The 21746-nt window shown below is 38.1% G+C and overlaps 1 protein-coding gene across 1 annotated transcript in view; it reads right to left on the reverse strand.

Annotated features, from left to right (window-relative positions):
- CNTN3 (contactin 3) overlaps positions 1-21746 on the reverse strand; it is a 339447-nt gene that overhangs the window by 139468 nt on the left and 178233 nt on the right. The window contains exon 5 of the mRNA XM_077994230.1: positions 18845-18940. Within this exon, the coding sequence (XP_077850356.1) occupies positions 18845-18940 (96 nt within the window). The remainder of the gene's footprint in view (positions 1-18844; positions 18941-21746) is intronic.

The raw sequence follows: 21746 nt of genomic DNA on the forward strand, positions 1-21746 counted from the left end.
GTAAGAAAAAAATAAGACTGAGAATAAATAGACCAAAATGAGGGTTATCTTGACATTGTGGTAATGTGATTTTACCTTTGTTATTTAAACATGCTAAATTTTCTAAATGTTCTATAATAAGCACTGTTGCTTTTATTATTTGAAAAAAATCACACTGAACTATGTGGCTTTTGTTTTGTTTTGTTCTTTTTTTTTTTTTTAGCTTCAACAGAAAGGCTTGGGTTCATTCTAAAAATCTTACTTTTTATAGATTCCTTGGTTTAGCATGCAATGGCAACTGTACACCAGTAAATAGCTTATTTTTTTCTATGTGTAATTTTCCTTCATCCAGATACTTTACTTCCTTAGCAAATCTATAATTTCACCAAAAGGAAAAGAAACTATGTATGTGTAGGTACGCACATATATGCACACACACATACTCATGAAGGGAAATGGCTACAATATAAATAACAGCTACATTATCTCTCATTGCTAGTAATTATTTTGTTTGTGCTAGAGGAAGAAACCAATAATAAAAAGACATACAGAAGAATTTCAGCAGAGAACATGTACTTACTAATTCTTTTCAGGACTAAAATGACAACTCTACCTTGTCTATTATGTTGTATTTTGAAAAGTATAAAAAGAAGTAAAAGAAAACTACAAATTCTCCTGCGAAGAAGCACATTCTCAGAACTGAGGATGTACAGAATAATGTGGCAGAATGGAAGGGATCCTTCATTCTCTCTTACAATAGGATGTTGGATGTTAAGTTTTAGAATTAAAACTGGAATTTGTTCTATTTTTCTATAAAATGCTAAGATAAAGAAATGTGGAACTTTAGAAAAACCATAAACCAGAATACATATATTGTGTGGGTGCTAGAAGCATCACAATGGAGAGAATATGAAGATATGGGTAAAGTATAGCCAGGCCAAATATTTTATTTTATTTTATTTTTTGAAATGGGGCTTGCTCTTGTTGCCCAGGCTGGAGTGCAAGGGTGCAATCTCAGCTCACCACAACCTCCACCTCCTGGGTTTAAGCGATTCTCCTGCCTCAGCCTCCCAAGTAGCTGGGATTACAGGCATGCGGCACCACGCCTGGCTAATTTTTTTTTTTTTTTTTTTTTTTTTTTTTTTTTTTTACTAGAGGTGAGGTTTCTCCATGTTGGTCAGGCTGATCTTGAACTCCAGACCTCAGGTGATCTGCCTACCTCAGCCTCCCAAAGTGCTGGGATTACATGTGTGAGCCACTGTGCCCAGCCAGGACAAATATTCTTAGCAGAAGACCTAGACCTAGCAAAAGACCTCGAAACTTGCTTCTTAAAATAGCAGGTTTGGAAAACACTGGGGAGTGGATGATGGGCAGTTGCTTGGTGAGTATAGTGACATGCACTGAATGTCCTGACTTCACCACAATGCAATATACCAGTGTAGCAAAATTGTACTTGTACCCCACGAATATATACAAGTAAAAAAAGGAAAATAAAAAGACTGATAAATACATACTTGATGGTAGGGCACAAGGTGCACTGATGGTGCATCAATGGATGCACACCTCAGGGCATCCATTGAAAGGTATCTCATTTTGATAAAGTATTAGAACTTGTTGTCATTTAAAGGAACTGTGTTCTCTCTCCTGTATGATATCACAGAAGCCATATGCACTACAAGTTCCCCAATGGTTGCTGGTGGTTGTGAGCAGCATGGTGAGTCTCCAGTTAACCTTTCTTTGACTTGATGTTTTCCAGCTTAGCCAGAATGGCCCAGACAATCATTGCCTTCCTGCAGTCAGCTTATAGCTCAGGGAAGGTAGGACCTTAAGAGGTCATCAACAACATTTGAATAAATTCTGCTCCACTGTGGGAGGGTGCAAACTTCAAGCTAATGTTCTTCAAAGGAAATTAATTTCCCACTGGTCTTGCAAGTTTGTGTTATACAAATCCCTGGATTTAAGACTAGGAATATTTCTGAGATGCTTTTGAAAATCTGATCTAACTAATGTTTAAAAAAAAGGAAAACAAAATTCTCCAGAACATAATGTTGTAGGCCTTTAATAAAAGATTGGCATTGAGTAAGTCTTATCCTGGATTATCTCCCAGGTACAGTAACAACGGTTGGTTTTTCAAAGGTATCACAGAAAAAGAAAGTCAAGGATATGGAATGTTCACTCAGGAGTCAGTGCATGTGTTAATTCTTTTAACAGAGATTTGGAAGTTATCCCTGTCTTTAGAGGGGACATAATTGAGGCCTAAAACTGGCTTGCTTTTTGGATCCTTGTCAATGCATTTCCTAATGGGGCCAGGTCTTGAGGGCCATTCTCAACCATATGCATTCCCATCTCATTTCCCAATTTATGGCAGAGATTGTGGTAACCCTTTGTAATTAGACAGGGTATTTATGTTCCAGACTTTTCATTTGAAATCTTGTATGCAGCTTTGTAAGAATCTCCTTTGCCTTTCAGAGTAATTACCCTACATGAGGTGCTCTTGTATTCTCTGATCTTAGGAGAATTTCATATCATTCATCTCTCTTTTTGTCTTCTAATGAAGTCACATCATTGTTTCATAAAGAGTAACTGAAGGTTGTTTTCCCAAAGTCTTAACTAGTATCCTTCTGGAACTAACATAGAGTAAAATTGTCTAGACAGTTCTTCATTCTATTATATTATTTTTTATTTCAAGTGTAAAGGTTCTCTATTTCTTTTGCCAATGCACTACACACAGCTTAGAAGCAGCAGTCTCCCATGAACAAATTATTCAAGAGCCTTGCATATATATAAGGGCTATATGTTATGTCCTTTATCAGAATGTCTTACCGTGGTCCTGGGTAATGTTAAAGTAAATAAGAAGGCCATTCACCTGAGGCTGTCTCTGAGACCAGAGCTCTTAGGTAAACAAACTGGAACTTATCTTGGAAACATTTTTTTAACTGACTAAAACCAAACAAAGCAAGACTTAGCCAATCATGAACAGCCAACCAGGCAACTGGCTACACAGATACGAACCTCCCACTGAATCATATCCAGCTAAGTAAGGCAAATGCCTGGTCACATTGTACCCCAATTAGGCAAACACCTAGCTATCACCAATTAGATAATTTCTCTATTTGCTTTCATGTTCAGCCTATAAAATTCTTTCACTTTTGTTGCTAGAGCGGAGTTCTCTGAACCTCTTCCAGGTTTTTTGTGCTGCCTGATCCACGAATCATTCTTTGATCAAATAAACTCTCTTACATTTATTTTGTCTAAAGGTTTCTACAGTACTATTAATCCAACTGTTGGTTGTTCCATACTATTACAATTTATCTTAGAAATCTGTCCCCAAGCATGTGTACAAAAACTGGAAGTTCACAAAAATATACATAGAAACTATTCCTCGGACAGAACAGTCTCATATTTTTTGTTTTAACATTTCTCTACATAACACTTCAACTGAGACTCACAGGTTATCTGTTTAATGGCACTTTCTTTGACTAAGAAGTCAATTTTTAGCTTATTTTTAAGCTCTTGCAATTCAGAGTTATTGGAATATCCATTAAATTTGGATTTTTAAACTCATTTTACTTCTTGGAAAATGCCTACATTGCATTATGATGTTCTAATTGTGATGACTTGGTTTTAGCAAAACAGCATTTCTTTCAATTTTGTTGAAGATATTTGAGTTTCTCAATCTGGAATACATACTTCCAACATACTTCACCAAGGATCAGAAAGAAGTCATGAATTCTTTAACACCTTTTATGAGATGCAGTGTGAATCAATGCATTTTGGAAATACGGAATTTTGCTTCTCCTACACTCCACTCACAGAGAGATTCAATGCCTTAACTGCACCCTGTGGATGTTACAATTCTCTTTATGTATCTGTATCTTGTTCTAATAGCCCATAAATTCTTCTTACTCTCTACTCTTGTACTGTAGAGAACACAATCCTCCCATTGTATGGCTCAGGACTGTCCAACCCCTGCCCTCCACCTAACCTGTGAATCTGAGACTCAAATCCACAGTTATGAAAACCAAAAATAACTTTTACTGCTTACTAGCACTGAATTAAGAAAACCCATATAGATTTCATGTGAGAGCCACGGGAAAAACAAAACACATCACATGAGTATCTGTAAGTGGTTGGCAATATTAAGTGTGTGCTGAGAATTAACACTTCATGTTTATACCAGATGTCAGGTGTACTGCTTCTCTTTCTGAGTTGTCAAAAAGCGTAATACAGAGAGAAAAGGTCAAAGAATCCTGGGGGATATTAGTGGTGCTTAAAGGTTATAATGACTGAAAAAGATTGCTTTAAGTCTACATGTATCACCACTTCAGATGTCATTTCACATCTCAAGTGGAAACAGAATAGGCCTTCTTAAGAGATTTGTGGAATACAATATGTTTTGGCAGTAGAGCTGAAAACACACCATGGTTACTGTAAGCCCGCCAGAATGGGTCCCCTTATCTGAAGATCAATGACTACAGATGATTGATGGACTAGTTTCCCCACCAGTAAACACCAGCCTGTTATTACCAGAACAGATGTAATGTGATCCATACATAATTAACTGAATTTACAAATGCCAGAAGTACATTAACTAGTCAAAGCATCCCTTCATTTACTCCTCCAGATTTCACAATGATATAGGAAAGAAATGACCCACTAACGCATCAAGAAGTGAACAGTCAAGCTGATTCTGAATAAACTCAGGCAACTGACTCTACTTACTCACTGATAAAATAAGAGGAGAGACTCCTCTCTCTATCCTTTCCTCCCTCCCTCCCTCCCTCCCTCCCTTCTTCCTACCTTGCTTCCTCCATCCATTCCTTTCTTCCTTTTGTTCTTTCTTTCTCTTTCTTTATAATTTGTCAGCCCAGTGTCCTATCTTTAAAAATACTCATATGGAAGAATAACATTTAAAATAGGTAAAAAAAAATCACTCTATTTGAAGAGAAAGTTATGAAAATTAGCGTTTGTACACAAAGCTGCCCCCTTGAGTATTTTCACAAACCTTCAGAGCACTTGGCAGAGGATATTTTGAAAATTACTGGTGAACCCTATCTTTAAGCTAGGTCACTACTTCCTGAAGCGTGCTGCTCAGAACATCTGGTCCTGCAAGATGCACCATAAACAAAGAGTTTTCTTCTTAAGTAAGTTTAGGAAATGTTGCATGCTAGATTATTCCTCTTTGATAGGTAAAATCAATATTATCCCATTAAAAGCTCTGAGAAATAAAAGAAAGATGCACTCTTGTTTTCCTAACATTTTTGAAAAAGTTTTCTTTTTAAATTGTCCTCATACTTTTCCATGGGGCCTATTACCATTCTGTAAGAACACACTGTGAAAATGCTGCTCAATATCACCCAAATGATGTCTAAGCAGAACATATGCTGACAGAAGTATAAAACCATGAGAGAAAATAAGGAGTCTCTACTGGGAACACAGACTTTACCAATTGTATTTCACGTATCAACCCATCAATTAGATAGTCTTGCCAGGAAGGCAGTGCTAACAATGTTACTCAGTGTGGAAGGTGCTCAGTAAATGGTAGTGGTACAGAGAGAATGTGGCAGGCTGTATAAAAACCAAATCAGAATTTAGAAGAAGTAACAGGAGTGGGCTGCAAAACGCCTAATACTTTCAGATATAATAATGTCACTGAAAACATTGCATATGTTAGAAAAAAAGAAAAGGTCCTTAAATTTCTGAATTTACATAAAATTTACATTGGAAACAAAAGCGATTTACTTATAGCTACAATAGAATTAGGCACAGTTCTGCTTAGTTATGGTGTTTACTTTGGGGAACATAACGTGTCCTCACTGGAACTGAGCTTTAGCTGACATCTGTCAATTGATCTTTCAAATTCACCTTCTTCCAGGTAAAATTGATCTGAAATATTACAGAGTTTGTATTTATGTATAATAGAATCTCACTCTTTAGACTTCCCCTACTCTGTTGTGCTTAGCTGACTGATTTATCCTCACTTTGGGGGCATAAAACATTTGCTAAGAAAAGTAATGATGCAAAATAGACTGGAAGGGGAGAATGTTTAATTACTTCAGAAAAAGTATGTAAAACAAATTTGGAAAACTATTTTCAGGACTGAGACACTACTTTCAGATAAGACAGGCCTCCAAGGGCCTATAATTAGCTGCTTTAATTAGCTTCATTTGGAATTATTTTATGTACCCCTGAATCTAATGAAAAGTGGATTTTTAAAGACTTTATAAACCATCCTCTTGACTGTCTCTCATATTTGTATTCCCTCAGATTGCTAAGTGAATGAGGCTTATTCATTTTTTTTTATTATCAGTAAAGAATGTCCTTAAAGGAGCAGACTTTCAGCTGTGTCCTGTAGCCTGAAGGCAACTTCAAACCATGTAGTATTTCATCCATACCATTTTTAAAAAATTGGAAAATTTTACCAGCATACAGTTTCTGTCTTTTCTTTAAAAATTTACTTTCTCCATGGCAATAATCCACTGGAGCTAAGCAGCTGATGAACCCTTCAGGTGGAACATTCAGTTTACCACAATCCCTTCTACATTGAATTTTACACAATTTTTCATTATTATATATTGTTTTCTTTATAGTAGAGTTGGAATAATGTAGACTGGTTATCATATGCAGATCTCTGTCAAATATGGAAAAATTGAAAGGAAGACTACAAAGGTCAAATAACTCAAGAAAAAAATAAGAGCATGCGGTGAATTACATTATTATTATTTGCTGCTCCTCTCTGTGGCAGGACAGTTCTGGCCCATTTGGTCAGCACTGGCCATAACAGTTACTTTGGAAAATGGAATGAACAAAAGTGATGTATATACCACCTGTGAACAGCTTGCATAGTTCAGACAGCTTTATTTTCTCTGTGTCATGAAAATGACATGTCCCAGGTTGGGACCACTCTTTCCCAAAACAACAAAATCACATGGAATACAGATTCAGCCAACCCACCGCTTAGAGGCTACATGGGTAAGAAATTAATCTTTATTCTTAGATGCCTCGGAGACTTTGGAGTTGTTTGTTGCTGCAACATAACCTAGTGAAAGCTGATGGATGCAGAGCAAATTTCACATAAATAGTGAAAAATATCTCCATGTGTTTTATATACAAAATGTGTCTGTGTCTAATGAATTTAACTTAGCCATGGTTAGGAAAAAAAGCCATGGTAAGAACTGTAATCAGCAAATGGGAAATGCATGTGCCAAATCCTTAATAAACTCAAAAAAGAACTGCATTTTCTATATTTTAAAAAATGCAAATAAAGTAAATGACGCTGTTTAGAGATTTAGCTGTTACCAGGAAAAATAATTGCCCAAGCCTCAAATCCTAGCCCTCCTTTCATTTGAATCACTTGCCTGGCTGCTGCAGACCTGTGGGAATAGGGAAAGGTGATCACTGTGCAGTTTCTGTGAAAGAATTCTTACTGAAAACTTCATGCATGATTCATTCTACAATTTCTTACCTTTAACCCTGGTATCATTTCAAAGTCCAACTTGCTCAATTTAAGGAGGAAAAACAGGTTTTAAATAAAAGCCACATCTCAAAAGGAAGGGGATCAATTTTGAAATTCCCTTCCCACAAGAGCAACCTGTGTTTTCCTTCAGACAGAGCAACAATCGCAGGCACAGGCGCACAGTAACAACAGTAACAACAAAAACAAATCCAAGCTACTCTGGGGTGAGGTGCCAAGCGGTGCCTGTGAGGATCAAAAACTACAAAACCTTAACCAAGTGGTAAGAGAGGTGCTCAGTCTCTGTGAGCATTAGTGCAGTTGACTATGAAGCACCCACCAGCTACTCCACACCTGGGCAGGTGGACGGATGAAAGCTAGGAAATTTCAGTTACACAACTAGGCAGACTAGCAACTTTGCTCTCCAAGACAGCATTTTTGTAAAAGTTTTAAAAAAAATTATCCTCATACTTTTGTCTCTCCAAGACAGCTAAAGTTTAGGGAAAAAAAAACCTGCTGAGATGGAAATTACGTAGCTTATAAATAAATGAGTGTCAATGTTCCATGTAAGCCACAAAGTTCACTTTGTTTTAGAGTTTAAAATGTCCTACTTAATAAAATTCACCCACAAAAATACCTCAACTCTTGCACTTGCTCTGGCATAAATATTTCTCTATTCCTTTAAATGGATTTTGAAAGCATTTACATTTGTATGACTTGAAGGCAAAGTGTTTCAAAGTATGGCTCAAAAACCATCTGAATCAAGACTCTCCTGGGTCACTGATAAAGAATGCTGGTTTCCAGGAAAGATCCCACTCTATGGGGCCAGAATCTCTGGGAGTGGGACTGTGGAATCTACATTTTAAACAAGCCCCCTAAATGAGCCACTAGAGTTTACAAAACACTGCCCTATGACCAAAAACACTTGATTTGGACTTTATCTGTGTAAGAAATACCCATCAATTGATCTAATACATTGTAAGGTTTCTTTGTTACAGTAGCATGTGTAATATTAATTAAAACACAGGTACACACACACGCATTGTAATGGAAGTAACCAACGTTTTATTTCCCCCACTTGCTAGTGCACAGATCAATTCTTGGATCTCACCTGGTGTTTCCTATAGTCTTTTTTTTTTTTTTTGACCAAAAGCATCAACTAATGGTCATTCTGTTTCTTTTTGGGATAAGAGACAAAGCCTTTACCATTCTTGATTTATAGATAATTTTTTACTTAAAGCAGAAAATACAGGTCAGAATTCTGCCATGTCAGAATAAATTCTGCTGAAGCATTCTCTCTCGAACAGTGGATTTAAGCCCCTGAGTTTCCACATGTAATTATTTGATGGGCTTAAGGCTCCTCTGTCTGTGGGTGGATGGAATCAGAGCAAGAAGACTCGGCTGTCTTTAGAGTGAGAAAGAATTATTTTCTCATCCTACTACTGCAGACCAGTTAGGGGATCTGGGAATAAAATGGAAGGGGGAAGTGTGAAGCCATGCTGCTGTGAGAAAAATGTAAGAAGTGGTCAGGGGCATTTCTGATGCTTGGGGGAAATTCGCCTGTAGACTTAAAGTGTAAGTAGTAATGAATGAATGAATCCAGCTTCTCAAAGTTGTTTCCATGACCCTGACTCTTTCCAGAGTTCTTTCTGGTATGTTCCCTGCTGACTTTAATCCAAAAGGGATGCTGTGACAGCCCCAGGGACAGCTGTCAAAATATATAGCTGCTGTTTCTCTATTTTTTACATTAAATTTCCTATTCCCCTTGCATGTTTCATTACTACATACATACATACATACATATCATCCTAAAATGATGTCCATTGCATTAGTTATGATTAGCTTTTGTTTGTAAGAAACAGAAACCTACCAGAGTCAGCCTAAGGATCAGAATGTGATATATAGACATGAGCTGTTTCATAGAACCCAAGGGCTAGAAAACAGCTACCAAGAAATGAGAGCTGGGGAGCCTGCAGCCCAGGCAGTCTTTCGTCCTTAATCTCTGCCCCTGGTCTCTTCTTGTTTCTGTCTGGCTACATCTCTGCTCCTGAGGCATCAGCTTTCTTGGCTGCCTAATCTACATGATAGAAAGGCTCTGTTTCAAACTCTCAAATTCAGACTTGTAGGCTTACAAGTCAATTCTCAGGAGAGAGCATCTGATTGGCTCATCTTGTGGCAGGTGTCCTCCCTGGGCCAATCAGCTGAAGTCAGTTGCAGTGTACTGGCTGGGCCCCTGGGGTCACTGATGCTAGTACATGATGGGCATCTCAAAGCCATCTCCATTCCTTTTCTCTAAACATAATTGTTTGAACTTTTTCATCCTCAACCACAGATAATCCAAGGAGGAAAGAAACCCAAACATTTTCTAGAATCATGTTTTCTAAAGTGGGGTACAGATATTCCCAGCCAGACAATCCCACAGGGTACAGAAAGAAAGTATAGTTAATCCCCTTCATAGATTTACTTTTATTTAGATATTTTAAATTTTTACATTTTTCCATAAACATATTAAGATGGTAGTATATTTGCATGTGTATAAATAAATCAGATATTTCAAACAATTCACATAGATTGCCTTCTTAAATATTCACAATGATCCTATAAGGGTAGGTTCTGTGATTATTCCCCATGTACGGATAAGAAATAAGAGATACAGAGGTTAGGCAACCTATTCCAAATTCCATAGCTTGTAATGTCAGCGTTAGAATTGGAACTAAGCAGTCTAGCTCTAGGTGCCCAGTTTGTACCCTTTCTGCCTCCTTCATATATGCGTATATGTGAGTGTGATTGCAGAACGGTGGTACTTAAAAAGGTTTTCATTGTTACATTGTATCTATTAAAGGAGTCTGAGAAACACTGTTTTAGAAGGTGGAAAATGTGTAAATAAAAAAAAATTGAAGCCTATAATGTTTGTGAGCACAGGAAAAGTTTCCATCAGAAGGCAACTGACCAGCTGGGCATGGTGGCTCACGCCGGTAATCCCAGCACTTTAGGAGGCCAAAGCGGGCATATCACTTGAGGTCAGGAGTTTGAGACCAGGCTGGTCAACATGGCCAAGCCCCATCTTTATTAAAAATACAAAAATTAGGTGGGTGTGGTGGCATGTGCCTGTAGTTCCAGCTACTCAGGAAGCTGAGGCATGAGAATCGCCTGAACCCGGGAGGTGGAGGTTGCAGTGAGCCAAGATTGTGCCACTGCACTCCAGCCTGGGCAACAGAGGGACATTCTGAAAAAGAAAAAAGAAAAAAGAAACAAAAACAAAAACAAAAACACAGAAAGCAACAGACCTAGGTGCCCAAATCTACCATGACATGGGTTTGGACAAATCACCTAACTGCTCTGAGCCTTGGCTTGTCAATGTAGAATGAGAGTAGTAATCTCTTCCTTGAAGTTCTCTTAGGAGCAATAAGCTCTGTGTCTGGCCAATAATAATGGCACCTATTATTGTCATTCCAGGCTTAACTAGTCACTAGCAAACTCATCATTTTCATTACCTGAGGACAGAATTCCTATCTATCTTCCTATTTCCTGCAAACTCAACTCAGTGCTTTTCTCTTGGGGAGTGGTTTCGGGCAGTATTCAACAAGTATCAATTTGGATATATTTCTATCAACTTCATGAGCAATATGCTCAGTTTTTCTTACTTAATATCAATCTTATTCAAGTGAAGAAACATATTTATTATAATAAAACCTTATTATAAGACATATCACAACTTCCACAAATAAACAGCTATTTGATGGATACTTGAGTAAATCAATGAATGAATACAGTGGGTGGATGGATGGATGGAATGATGCCTGGATGGACAGATTTAGAAAGAAAAAAAAAAGGAAAGTTGGAAGGCAGGCTCAATGAATATTTTAAATTCACAGCTTCCACATTCAGGCACTTTGGAGAAATTTAGGATTTTCATCTCCATTTCCAACTACAAAATGGTCTATACAGTACAACAAATGTTTCCTTTAGATATCAAAATATTTTACAGTTATCCATATAAAAGCAGCTAAGGTTTATGTGTCAGTCGATTCAGAACATACTTGTCTTAATGCAACTATGAATCTGTTAATATTCTGAACTCCTGAAAATGTCAATAGTCACATCAGTATTGACATATTCAAAAAAATAGTTTACAATTTTGAGATTCATTCATTCTACAGATGGATTACCTAACTGTTTGCCATGACATGCTAACCTATCCCCAGGATAGGAGCAATAAATAAGCAGTAATATTCTATTGTACAGATGCCAATTTCTCAATAGCCTATCAATCATCCGCTTCCTAGTCTTGATCTTGCAGTTTGTCGTGACATAAGTGCTGCTGTCATGCAACTTTTGCACCTACTCCTTTAGGGAAGGTGGAAACCACTGGGCTATTAGAGAAGCAGTTTACACAGTGACCTCTGATACAAATGTGATGGGAGCCAGAAAGCATATTCTTAATTCTTTTTTTCCCCCCTAAAGAGACAAAGTATTGCTATGTTGCCCAGTCTGGTTTCAAACTCCTGGCCTCAAGGGATCCTCCCATCTTGGCTTCCCAAAGTGTTGGGATTACAAACGTGAGCCACCACGTCCACTGCAGAAGGCATATTCTTTTTTTTTTTGGAGACAGAGTCTCACTCTGTTGCCCAGGCTGGAGTGCAACGGCACGATCTCGGCTCACTGCAACCTCTGCCTCCCGGGTTCCAGCATTTCTCCCGCCTCAGCTTCCCAAGTAGCTGAGATTACAGTCACCTGCCACCACACCCGGCTACTTCTTGTATTTTTAGTAGAGATGGGGTGGGGTTTCACCATCCTGGCCAGGCTGGTCTCAAACTCCCAACCTCAGGCGACCTGCCCGCCTTGGCTTCCCAAAATGCTGGGATTATAGGCATGAGCCACCGTGCCCAGCTAGAAAGCATATTCTTTCTTCCCAAATAAAACATCAAATTTAGAGATTCATCTCTATATCTTTTTTATTTTGACATTACCTACACATATATTATGTATTCTTGACTTCAAGACTCTGAAAAATGCTAATGTTTTAAAGTTTATTTTATTAAAATTTTATTTTATTATTTTATTTTTTTTTTGGAGACAAGAGTCTCACTCTGTTGCTCAGGCTGGAGTGCAAGGCGCGATCTCGGCTCACTGACACCTCTGCCTCCAGGGTTCAAGCGATTCTCCTGCCTCAGCCTCTCAAGTAGCTAGGACTATAGGCGCACACACCACCATGCCTGGCTAATTTTTTTTTGTATTTTAGTAGAGGGGGTTTCACCATGTTGCCCAGGCTAGTCTTGAACTCCTGAGTTCAGGTAATCCACCCTCCTCATGCTCCCAAAGTGCTACGATTACAGGCGTGAGCCACCACACCTGGCCCATTGTAAAGTTTAACTGTATTACCTGCAGAACAGTAGCAAAGTGTTGTTCAAGGAAAACTGTGTGCCTAAGATGAAGCTGTATTATACTTACAGATTAAATTGTTTGAGGAAATTGTTGTTTTGAGACACAATCACATCTAAAAACACTAGTCATGTGTCTCACTGCGTTGATGAAGTCTAGCAACTGGACAAGTCTTCCTAGAGATGAAGATGCCTATTTAGTGCCTTTTCTTCAGGTTCTCCCAGCTAAGCTACCTGAGCTGACTTCTGTTTTTCAGTCTATCCATCTTGGGCAAAGAAAAAAAAAATAAAGATGTTGATACCTAAGTTGTAAATCCAATGCCATCTGGGCATGTTGCTAACAGTCCTCACCTTTGTCACATCAGGGTTTACAAGGCAATTTTTAGCATAATGTCACTTCAGCCTCTATTACCTGCTGTTTGGCATCTCACATTCTCTTTTTTCCATCCCAAGGGCTATGTTGTTATAATATGTGAATGGCAGTGTACAAGACTTCCATTTCAAGAATATGTGCATAGCAGAGATATGGAAAGCTGAATCAAGACACAAAAGTCATTTACTGATTAAACACTGGGACAAACTCAAGCCTGTCTTCTACTCAGAATAAATTTTTATCAGCCATTGTTGAACAGAACTCATCTCTTCATTAACATGCATGTATGTAATAACTTGATTAACCTATGAATTCCTGAGTGATTAATATTTATCATAAGGTGCCCATGAACTAGTCTTATGACCTTACTGAAAACAGGGTAATTTTTCTCGTGTATCTGAATGTCTAATGATTGTGTAGTGATATCAGCAACTGAATGGTAATTAACACGAACGCCCAGCTTTTCACATGACCGATAACTAGATTAATAATTATGCTGCAGGTGATACATGTCCAGTCCTCTATTTCTGGCTTTTGATTTCCTAGTTTTCTAACATATTTTGGGAGGCTAATTCCTCTTGCTTCATAAAGGTGCTGGATTGCTCTGCAGAGAAAGCAATGACTAGGAAGTGGCAGAAAATGACACACAACGATGGGGAGATAAGAACCCTCTCAGATGACAGTAGTCTGTTGCTGTGAGGTTACAGGGATTCCTAGGAAAATTCCTCATTGTCTCCCACCATAAAATCCTTTTTTTGTTATTATAGTATCAAACAAATGGCAAATGCTCTTATGCAAATCTGCCTCAAGTTGCTGATACTATCTCATAAATTACATAGATGAATTAAGGAATTACGACTAACATATGCAGTTTCCACACTTTGGGATCCTTATTTAGGCCTTTTCCACATCTATCTTCCTAATCTAGTTGTGGAGAACATTTCTGGATTTTATCCTAAATAAGCAAAAGAAAGTTATAAACTTACTGCACTAAGAGAAGATTTTAACACAATTTTACTATGAGTCAAAACATTAAGTTAACTCTGGGGATATTTCTTCTAATGTGATTTTAAGCATTGCCGATGTGTTAAACAATGGGCTGGAAAATTAAAACAAAAACCATGAACTGTGCTGCCTCTGATTTTGAAACATCAGAAGCTTTTGGCTTAGGACAGTGTCACTTCTGCTGAGGACTCTGTGCCTTCTCATTTGGAGAACAGCAACAGGGTGCTGGTTTAGAGCATGCCATACTAGAAAGAGCCCTGGTCATGAGTCAGAGCCTCCAGCTTCTAGTTTTACTTCTTCACAGCTCTGTGATTTTAGGTTGGCCGCCTCCTCTCTGAGGCACACTTTGCAAATTCCCAAAGTGTAGCCCTAAATAAAAGCTGGAGGGCTTTGCGCTGAAGCTTAGTTTCTGGCCTCGTGACTCATGCGCCATTTCTAAGCAGGAAGTCTGGGCTCAAGGCACTAGGCAATGGCTGGTTAAGAGCCCACGCTCTTAGCATCTCCAGGACTCAGCTTCCAGACTCTACTGTACATTGTCACTCACCTTCCTCCCCATACTTTTACCCAAAAAGAATCTCACTAGCAGGTAATTTCCACAAAGGACTAGAATACTACTTGGCACCTAAGCAACACTCAATAGACAGAGGCTAATACTATTATGATTATTTTTATTTTATTTTTATTTTTTTTTGAGACGGGGTCTTGCTCTGTTGCCCAGGTTGGAGTGCAGTGTTACGATCAGCTCACTGCAACCTCCACCTCCTGAGTTCAAGCGATCCTCCCACCTCAGCCTCCCGAGTAGCTGGGACTACAGGTGTGCATCACCACGTCCAGCTAATTCTTTGTATTTTGGGTAGACGTGGGGTTTTACCATGTTGCCCAGGCTGGTCTTGAACTCCTGAGCTCAAGCAATCTGCCTGCCTCGGCTTCCCAAAGTGCTGGGATTATGGGCATGAGCCATTGTGCCCAGCTGGTTATTATTATTATTATTACTGCCTTTCTTTGCTTACTGTGTTAGGCTGATATAAGAGGGAATACAACAGACAATTAAAATATGATTGCATCTTCAGTAATCATAAAAATAACAAAATTTAAACATTTCTAACCACAGAGAAGGAACCAAGATGAAGAAATGAAGAAATGGGAAGTGAATAATAAAGGTAACACAAAGTGTGGAAGACAAACAAGGGCAAGCACATGTCCTGTAGAAACTGTGCGACTTTGTGGGAAGAAAACCAAATGGGCCACAGTGTAGGCCATGAGCTCTCTGATTAATCCCTAATCGCTTGTACTGCTACACCCTGGAGTGACAACTTCAGCTGCTCTCTGACCTGGCTCACACCCTCTACTGAATTAAAGGCCATGAGTCAAAAAGGTGATGAAGCAGGGCTGATACCAGCTGCTGTGGACAGAGTTTACTCTGACCTGTCAATGCCCGCACCTGTCTGGTTGGCACCCAGGGCATTTTGGCTGTTAAAAGATTATATCTCCACAAAGTTTCCAGTGAACTCTCAAAAAGCATGTATAACTGGCCAAATTTTTAAAAACGTATTCCTTACATGAATGTGTTCATTTCTTCAACCAATATTTACTGTTTGTTACAAACCAGCCTTGTACTAGACTCTTGGGTGCAGACAAACACCAACATAGGCCTGTCCTCAAGAAGTTCATAAGCCAATGTGTTAAGACAATGGATGTGAATTGTGAATACCTCAGCATTACAGACACTTGGATCAACGAGCACCACATTTTTTAGCATCTAAGTCTGCACAATCTGGAACTGAGGGAAGTATGCTTTTGGTCAATGCTATTTGCTCTCCTATGCATGCTCTGGGTTCTTATGGGTTCATGTCTGACATCTGGGAGGATTTCTTCCCACCTTCACCTATTTGACTTCCACTGTCATCTCAACCTAGTGTTTTAAAAATGAAAGGACTCGACTGGGCGCAGTGGCTCACGCCTGTAATCCTAGCACTTTGGGAGGCCGAGGTGGGCGGATCACCTGAGGTCTGGAATTTGAGACCAGCCTGACCAACATGGAGAAACCTTGTCTCTACTAAAAATACAAAATTAGCCGGGTGTGGTGGCACATGCCTGTAATCACATCTACTCTGGAGGCTGAGGCAGGAGAATGGCTTGAACCCGGGAGGTGGAGGTTGCTGTGAGCCGAGATTACGCCATTGCACTCCTGCCTGGGCAATAAGAGTAAAACTCCATCTCAAAAAAAAAAAAAAAAAAAAAATGAAAGGACTACCTTTGAAAGTCACCAAAGGCAGAGAAAAATCAGGATATCATTACTTAGGATAGGTGTGATGGGCTAACAGTTCTCCAATTTTATAACATTTGAATAGATTCATCTTTTGGGACATGCTTCATCCAACAGCTTACTAAGACATGTTCAATGTGTGCATACTTAGCCAACCAAAAAGTTCCTCCTTTCCAATCAGTGAATGTATCTAATCATAATAATACTTAAAGAAAACCACTCAGTTGGAATTTTAAATTGGGTCAACACCTATAAAACTGATCACAACCAAGACTATCCAGCAATTATTTTATGTCCATTTGAGACAATATAAATTTAAATTATTTTGATACTTCCTTCCTAGATGTAGTTTTAGCAATTATTTATTTCTGTCTAATATATCTCCCTCTTTTTTCTCATAATAAAACACTTCCTTTGGAAACTGCTTCTTTCTCATTCCAGTGCTTGTCAGTAGGTGGACTGACTCAAGCCCTCAGCTTCAGGGCTCCCATAAATAGGGCTGATTCTAAAAGAATCAGGAGCCATAGAGAAATAGGGTGTCTGCTTCATTAGGATATTTAGCATTAAGGATCACAGAGCTTAGAGCTGTCAGAGGCCACCTGTGCTCCCACAAGGAATATATACATGGGAATGGAGGCAATATGGAGAGAAGTGGAATCAAGAAATACAGGGAAAAATTGATTGTTTATGAAATTGGTTCAATCCCTGAATCCAACAAATTGGGTTTTCAGGGAGCAGACCTAAATAGAGTTTGGAATAAAAGCTTTTAATCAATGATCAAAACCCATGAAAGGAAAAAAACTAGGATTCAACTGGGAAGAGAAAGAAACTGAACTGTGATGTGGTCCAACAAAGACATGGTCATCCTGACAGGAAGCTGTGGATTCAATCAGAAATGACCAGTGTTGTTCAGAAATGGCTGACCCTTCATACCCCAGCCTTGCTCAGTCACTAGATGTGGCTTCCTCAAGAGTGGTGTGACTATGGGCAAGTTCTCTCTGCAGCTGGGGCAGACCAGGAAGGAGTGAGAACTGGTGGCCATCCACTAACCCCACACCCCATGGAGAGACAGCACGTCCTTCTCGATGGCATATGTCTTTGTAAAACTACACAGCACTACTCGAAGCCATTTGATCATCCCAGTTATGTGAGCCTGCAAACTCCCAATTTTTTGTCAAGACAGTTTGACTTCAGTTACTTTGTTTGCAATCAAGAAGCACTATGCTTTCCTTCAAAGTTAAAGTTCTTCTGAAACGTCAAGATTCCAGCAATTATGAACACTCTTGAAATAAATTGGAGAACACAATTTAAACCCACAGCAGATCACGTGATGGCTGGCAATCCTATTTGTTAATCAAGTTCCAACTCTGCAGTCTCCAGATGGTTCACAAATTTCAAGTGGCCAGATCCTGAAGATGGGAGATATCTGTTTTATTGGGCTGAGGGTTTGTGATCAAAACTGACAACTCACTGGGTGGAAAAGACTGTAATTTGTATAGCACAGAACAAATAAATTCCAGCATGTTTTCCTTTGAATAAGTTTCACTATAATGACAAGTAGACTTCTCAGTTTTGCTTCTGGTCAGAAAGATCCACTCTAACTTGTTTATCTCCCAGTAATTCTCATCCTCTCAATAACGAAATGTGTGTTTCTCTGAGAACAGTGATTTATTCATTAATAATGCCCTCTTTGTTCCTGCAAGTGACCAAGTTTGCAATAGAGAGCACGATAGGAAAATCAAACCAGCACTCTAGGCTCATACTGGAGAGATAATCAAATTATTTTCATAAGTGCTGAAGTTCATTTTTACTCTGGGTCACTATCTTGGTAAGGTTCTGAATTTCTAGTAATATTTCAATTTATACCAATATAGCATAAACTTTGCACTTCCAATGCCCCAATGTAAATGATGTGAATATACACACATATCATATATATACACACACACACACACACACACATATATAAAGAGGCTTATTGGCACATACTAACAAGTTTGTGTGTATGTGAGACAGACAGAGAGAGAGAGAGAGAGAGAGAAAGAGAGGCAGACAAACAGCAAGATCCAATTTGACATGGCATAAAACTAAAAAGCAAATGATACTGGTGTAATGACAAAGCATTGTTTAGCACCATTAGGAAACTGAAGCGAATGTGATCTCTCTTGTCTTTAAAACCCCAAAAGTCAATGAGTCAATTGTTTAGAAACTTCTCTGGATGGATTATTTTTTGTAGAGTTCCTCATATTCCAACTCAGCTGACAGAATCTAATGCCCAGGTTATCAAGTTTCTCAGAGTAATTTACAGATGCAATAACAGTACATGCGCTGCAGGCCTTGCCCTGAACCTTAATAAATATGAAAAGCAGAAACAGAGCCTGACTTACCTCCAGAGTGCGGTGGGGGGCCGCAGAGCAGCACAACTCCCTGGCCTTCACGCACAGACACTGTACTCCTCATTTTGGTTTTAAAATTTTCAAGATCTGATTTGAAAACAAAACAAAACTGAATTTCAGCAAGGCCAATTAAATGACAAATTTTGCACCAAGACCTTCCTTTCTCTTAGAAAACAATTTTATTTTTTGCTTCTTTTCTTTAAAAATTTTTATTTTTATTTACTTAGAATTTCACCCTTTATTTTAGATTCAGGAAGTACAGGTACAGGTTTGTTATGTGGTTATATTGTGTAATGCTGAGGTTTGGGGTATGATTGATCTTATCACCCAGGTAGTGAGTACGGAACCCAGTATGTAGTTTTCTAATCCTTGCCCTTCTCCCTTCCTCCCCACTCTAGTCGTCCCCAGGGTCCACTGTTGCCATCTTTACGGTCATAAGTACCTAATATTTATCTTCCACTTATAAGTAAGAACATACAGTATTTGGGTTTCTGTTCCTGCATGGAAAACAATTTTAAAATCTCTTTCCAAGAACCTAGAGAGAAAACTATTTGCTTTGAGGTAGAAAAGCTGATTTCTTTACCAAAACTTCCAGAAATTCAGCAATATAATATAAATATATACCCACTGATCCCATGTTGCTGAAATAGTGTCAAAAATGGCATAAACTATCCAAAGGCAAAGTGTATATCAGAATGAACCAACCAGATAATATAATTCAAAAAAGGAAATGAAATATCCTAAATCAAAAATATACATAAATACGACTTTCACATTCACCAGTGATTCACCATGTCATGAATACTTTCAGCTTTAACTTGTAAAAATGACCAACTATTCATGAATTTCCTTCCTAAAATATTCTATCATAAATAGCCTAAATAGATTTTATTCTACCTATAATTATTTTTATTTACAAAAATATGTGAAAATATTCAGTTTCTGAGTACAAGTCCTATTTTTCCCATATTGTGAAGGGCTCTGTAGAAGGTATATTGTCTCTGGAAATTACCAAGTACGTAGAATTCAAAGGATAACAGTAATTCAAATCAGCATATTCCCTTTTATTTATAGCTGCTAAAAATAATTATAAGTATCCAAAGAATTTTTCAAGTGTTTAAAAAAGTTAAAAAAATAGCAATCAAGGGCAAATACTATTTTGATTACCAGTGGTTATTTTTAGAGAACATTTAATTTCTTCCAATGACAATCCAGTACAGCAAATACTGATTCATTCTTTCCAACTTAAATTACAGGAGAGAGAAAATTCTGTTGACTTTGTTTTCAAAAATGCTTTAGTCTATAGGGAAAGAGGAAGAAAGATCTGTTTCTCTAAACTCTGACTTACAAAAAAAATGCTTGTGAATTACACAGTTAATATACTCTATGGTGTCACTTTCTGTATCAGAACAATTGCACTGTCAATTTCTGAAAGAATATACTGATTTCACAGCTCTTAAGGGCTTATATAAATTGCCTAAGTGGTGTCTATACAGAGTGTGAAACAGTAGATGTATTTTAGAATACAACTTGGAGAGTTTCAACTTTTCTTTGAAAAATATAAAAAGCAAAATAATTACCTTCAAATTGATAAAACCAGAACCTGTAGACATTTAAGGATATTCTAAGGACTATGTAGCAGTATATCAGAGAGAAATAAGAGGGCCTATGTGCCTCATATTATTGTTACTGAAAAGTAGTATTAAATTGCAAAGTTTTAAATATGGAGTAAAGTGATTCAGCAAAACTCTCTTGTGTGTGCCCATAAAGGAGAAAAAAACAGTTGATGGACTTATTTTAACCACAGGCTATCCAGCAGAAATTATACAATAACATAGTATTGTAAAATCTGTAACTAAAATGCAGCATTCTCAAAACATTAAGCCTCTGGAATGTAACTAACTGAGTTAGAACTGCAAAACTGGACCATCCAAATGTTTCCCAATGGCTAAATGGGGCAGTACATCATATCAGAATGTAGCTCATACACGGAATTTCCAAAGATTATTTTTTGATGATCAAGTATGTATCAACTTCCTGTCCAATTTCTAGTTATCTTCTGCCATATATTATTTCACGGTGTGGAAGTTTTCTATCACTGATTTTAGCTAGAATATGCAAAAAAGTATAGAATAGTTCTATGGAAACCAGTAATGTCTCCTCCAAAGGTAAAATCTCTTTTGCCTAAGCACAAATATAGCTGGCACAGATCTGCCCATTGGTCTAGATACATGCATTGATACTCTTTCTGCAGTGCATGAGTGCAAGGAATATTGTTCTGGATATCTGATATGGCCAGTTCATAGATGTAACATCAGGAAACAAAGAAAAATAACTTAATTGTAATGGCACATTTTAAGTGGCACTTTGCTGAAAAGGGGGTAAGTATACAGAGGACTGCGTAGTTAATCTGCAGCTGTAACCAAGGCTTTAACAAGCAGAACCCGGCCAAGTAGACCGACAGTAGCAGTAGCAGTCAGAGGGCCAGGGTGGGCATTTTTCTGAGGCAGATGGAGCAACATAGATGTATAAGAACATATATGTTACAGTCAAGGAATAGCGAAACTTTTCTCCTTTTTTGCAACACTAGGAACTATGGGAAAACAGTAGTGTCAATGTTTAATAAGTTTCAGATCATTGAAATATCTAGTGCAAGATTACAAGTGTCACCCAAATGTAAGTCAAGCTATATATAGCTCAATTTTTTGAACTTTAAAAACAAACTAAGATGATAAAGAACACCTACAAGTAACTACAGCTAACATCATATTTAATGGTGAAAGACCGAGTGCTTTCCCCCCCAGCATCAGAAATACAAGGGAGTTAAGCAGATCACAGGTTACAATTTGTACATACTAACAATAAACATGTAAAAACTGAAATTAAAAACTCA

Source organism: Macaca mulatta, chromosome 2, assembly GCF_049350105.2.
Source record: "Macaca mulatta isolate MMU2019108-1 chromosome 2, T2T-MMU8v2.0, whole genome shotgun sequence".
Lineage (NCBI taxonomy): Eukaryota > Metazoa > Chordata > Mammalia > Primates > Cercopithecidae > Macaca > Macaca mulatta.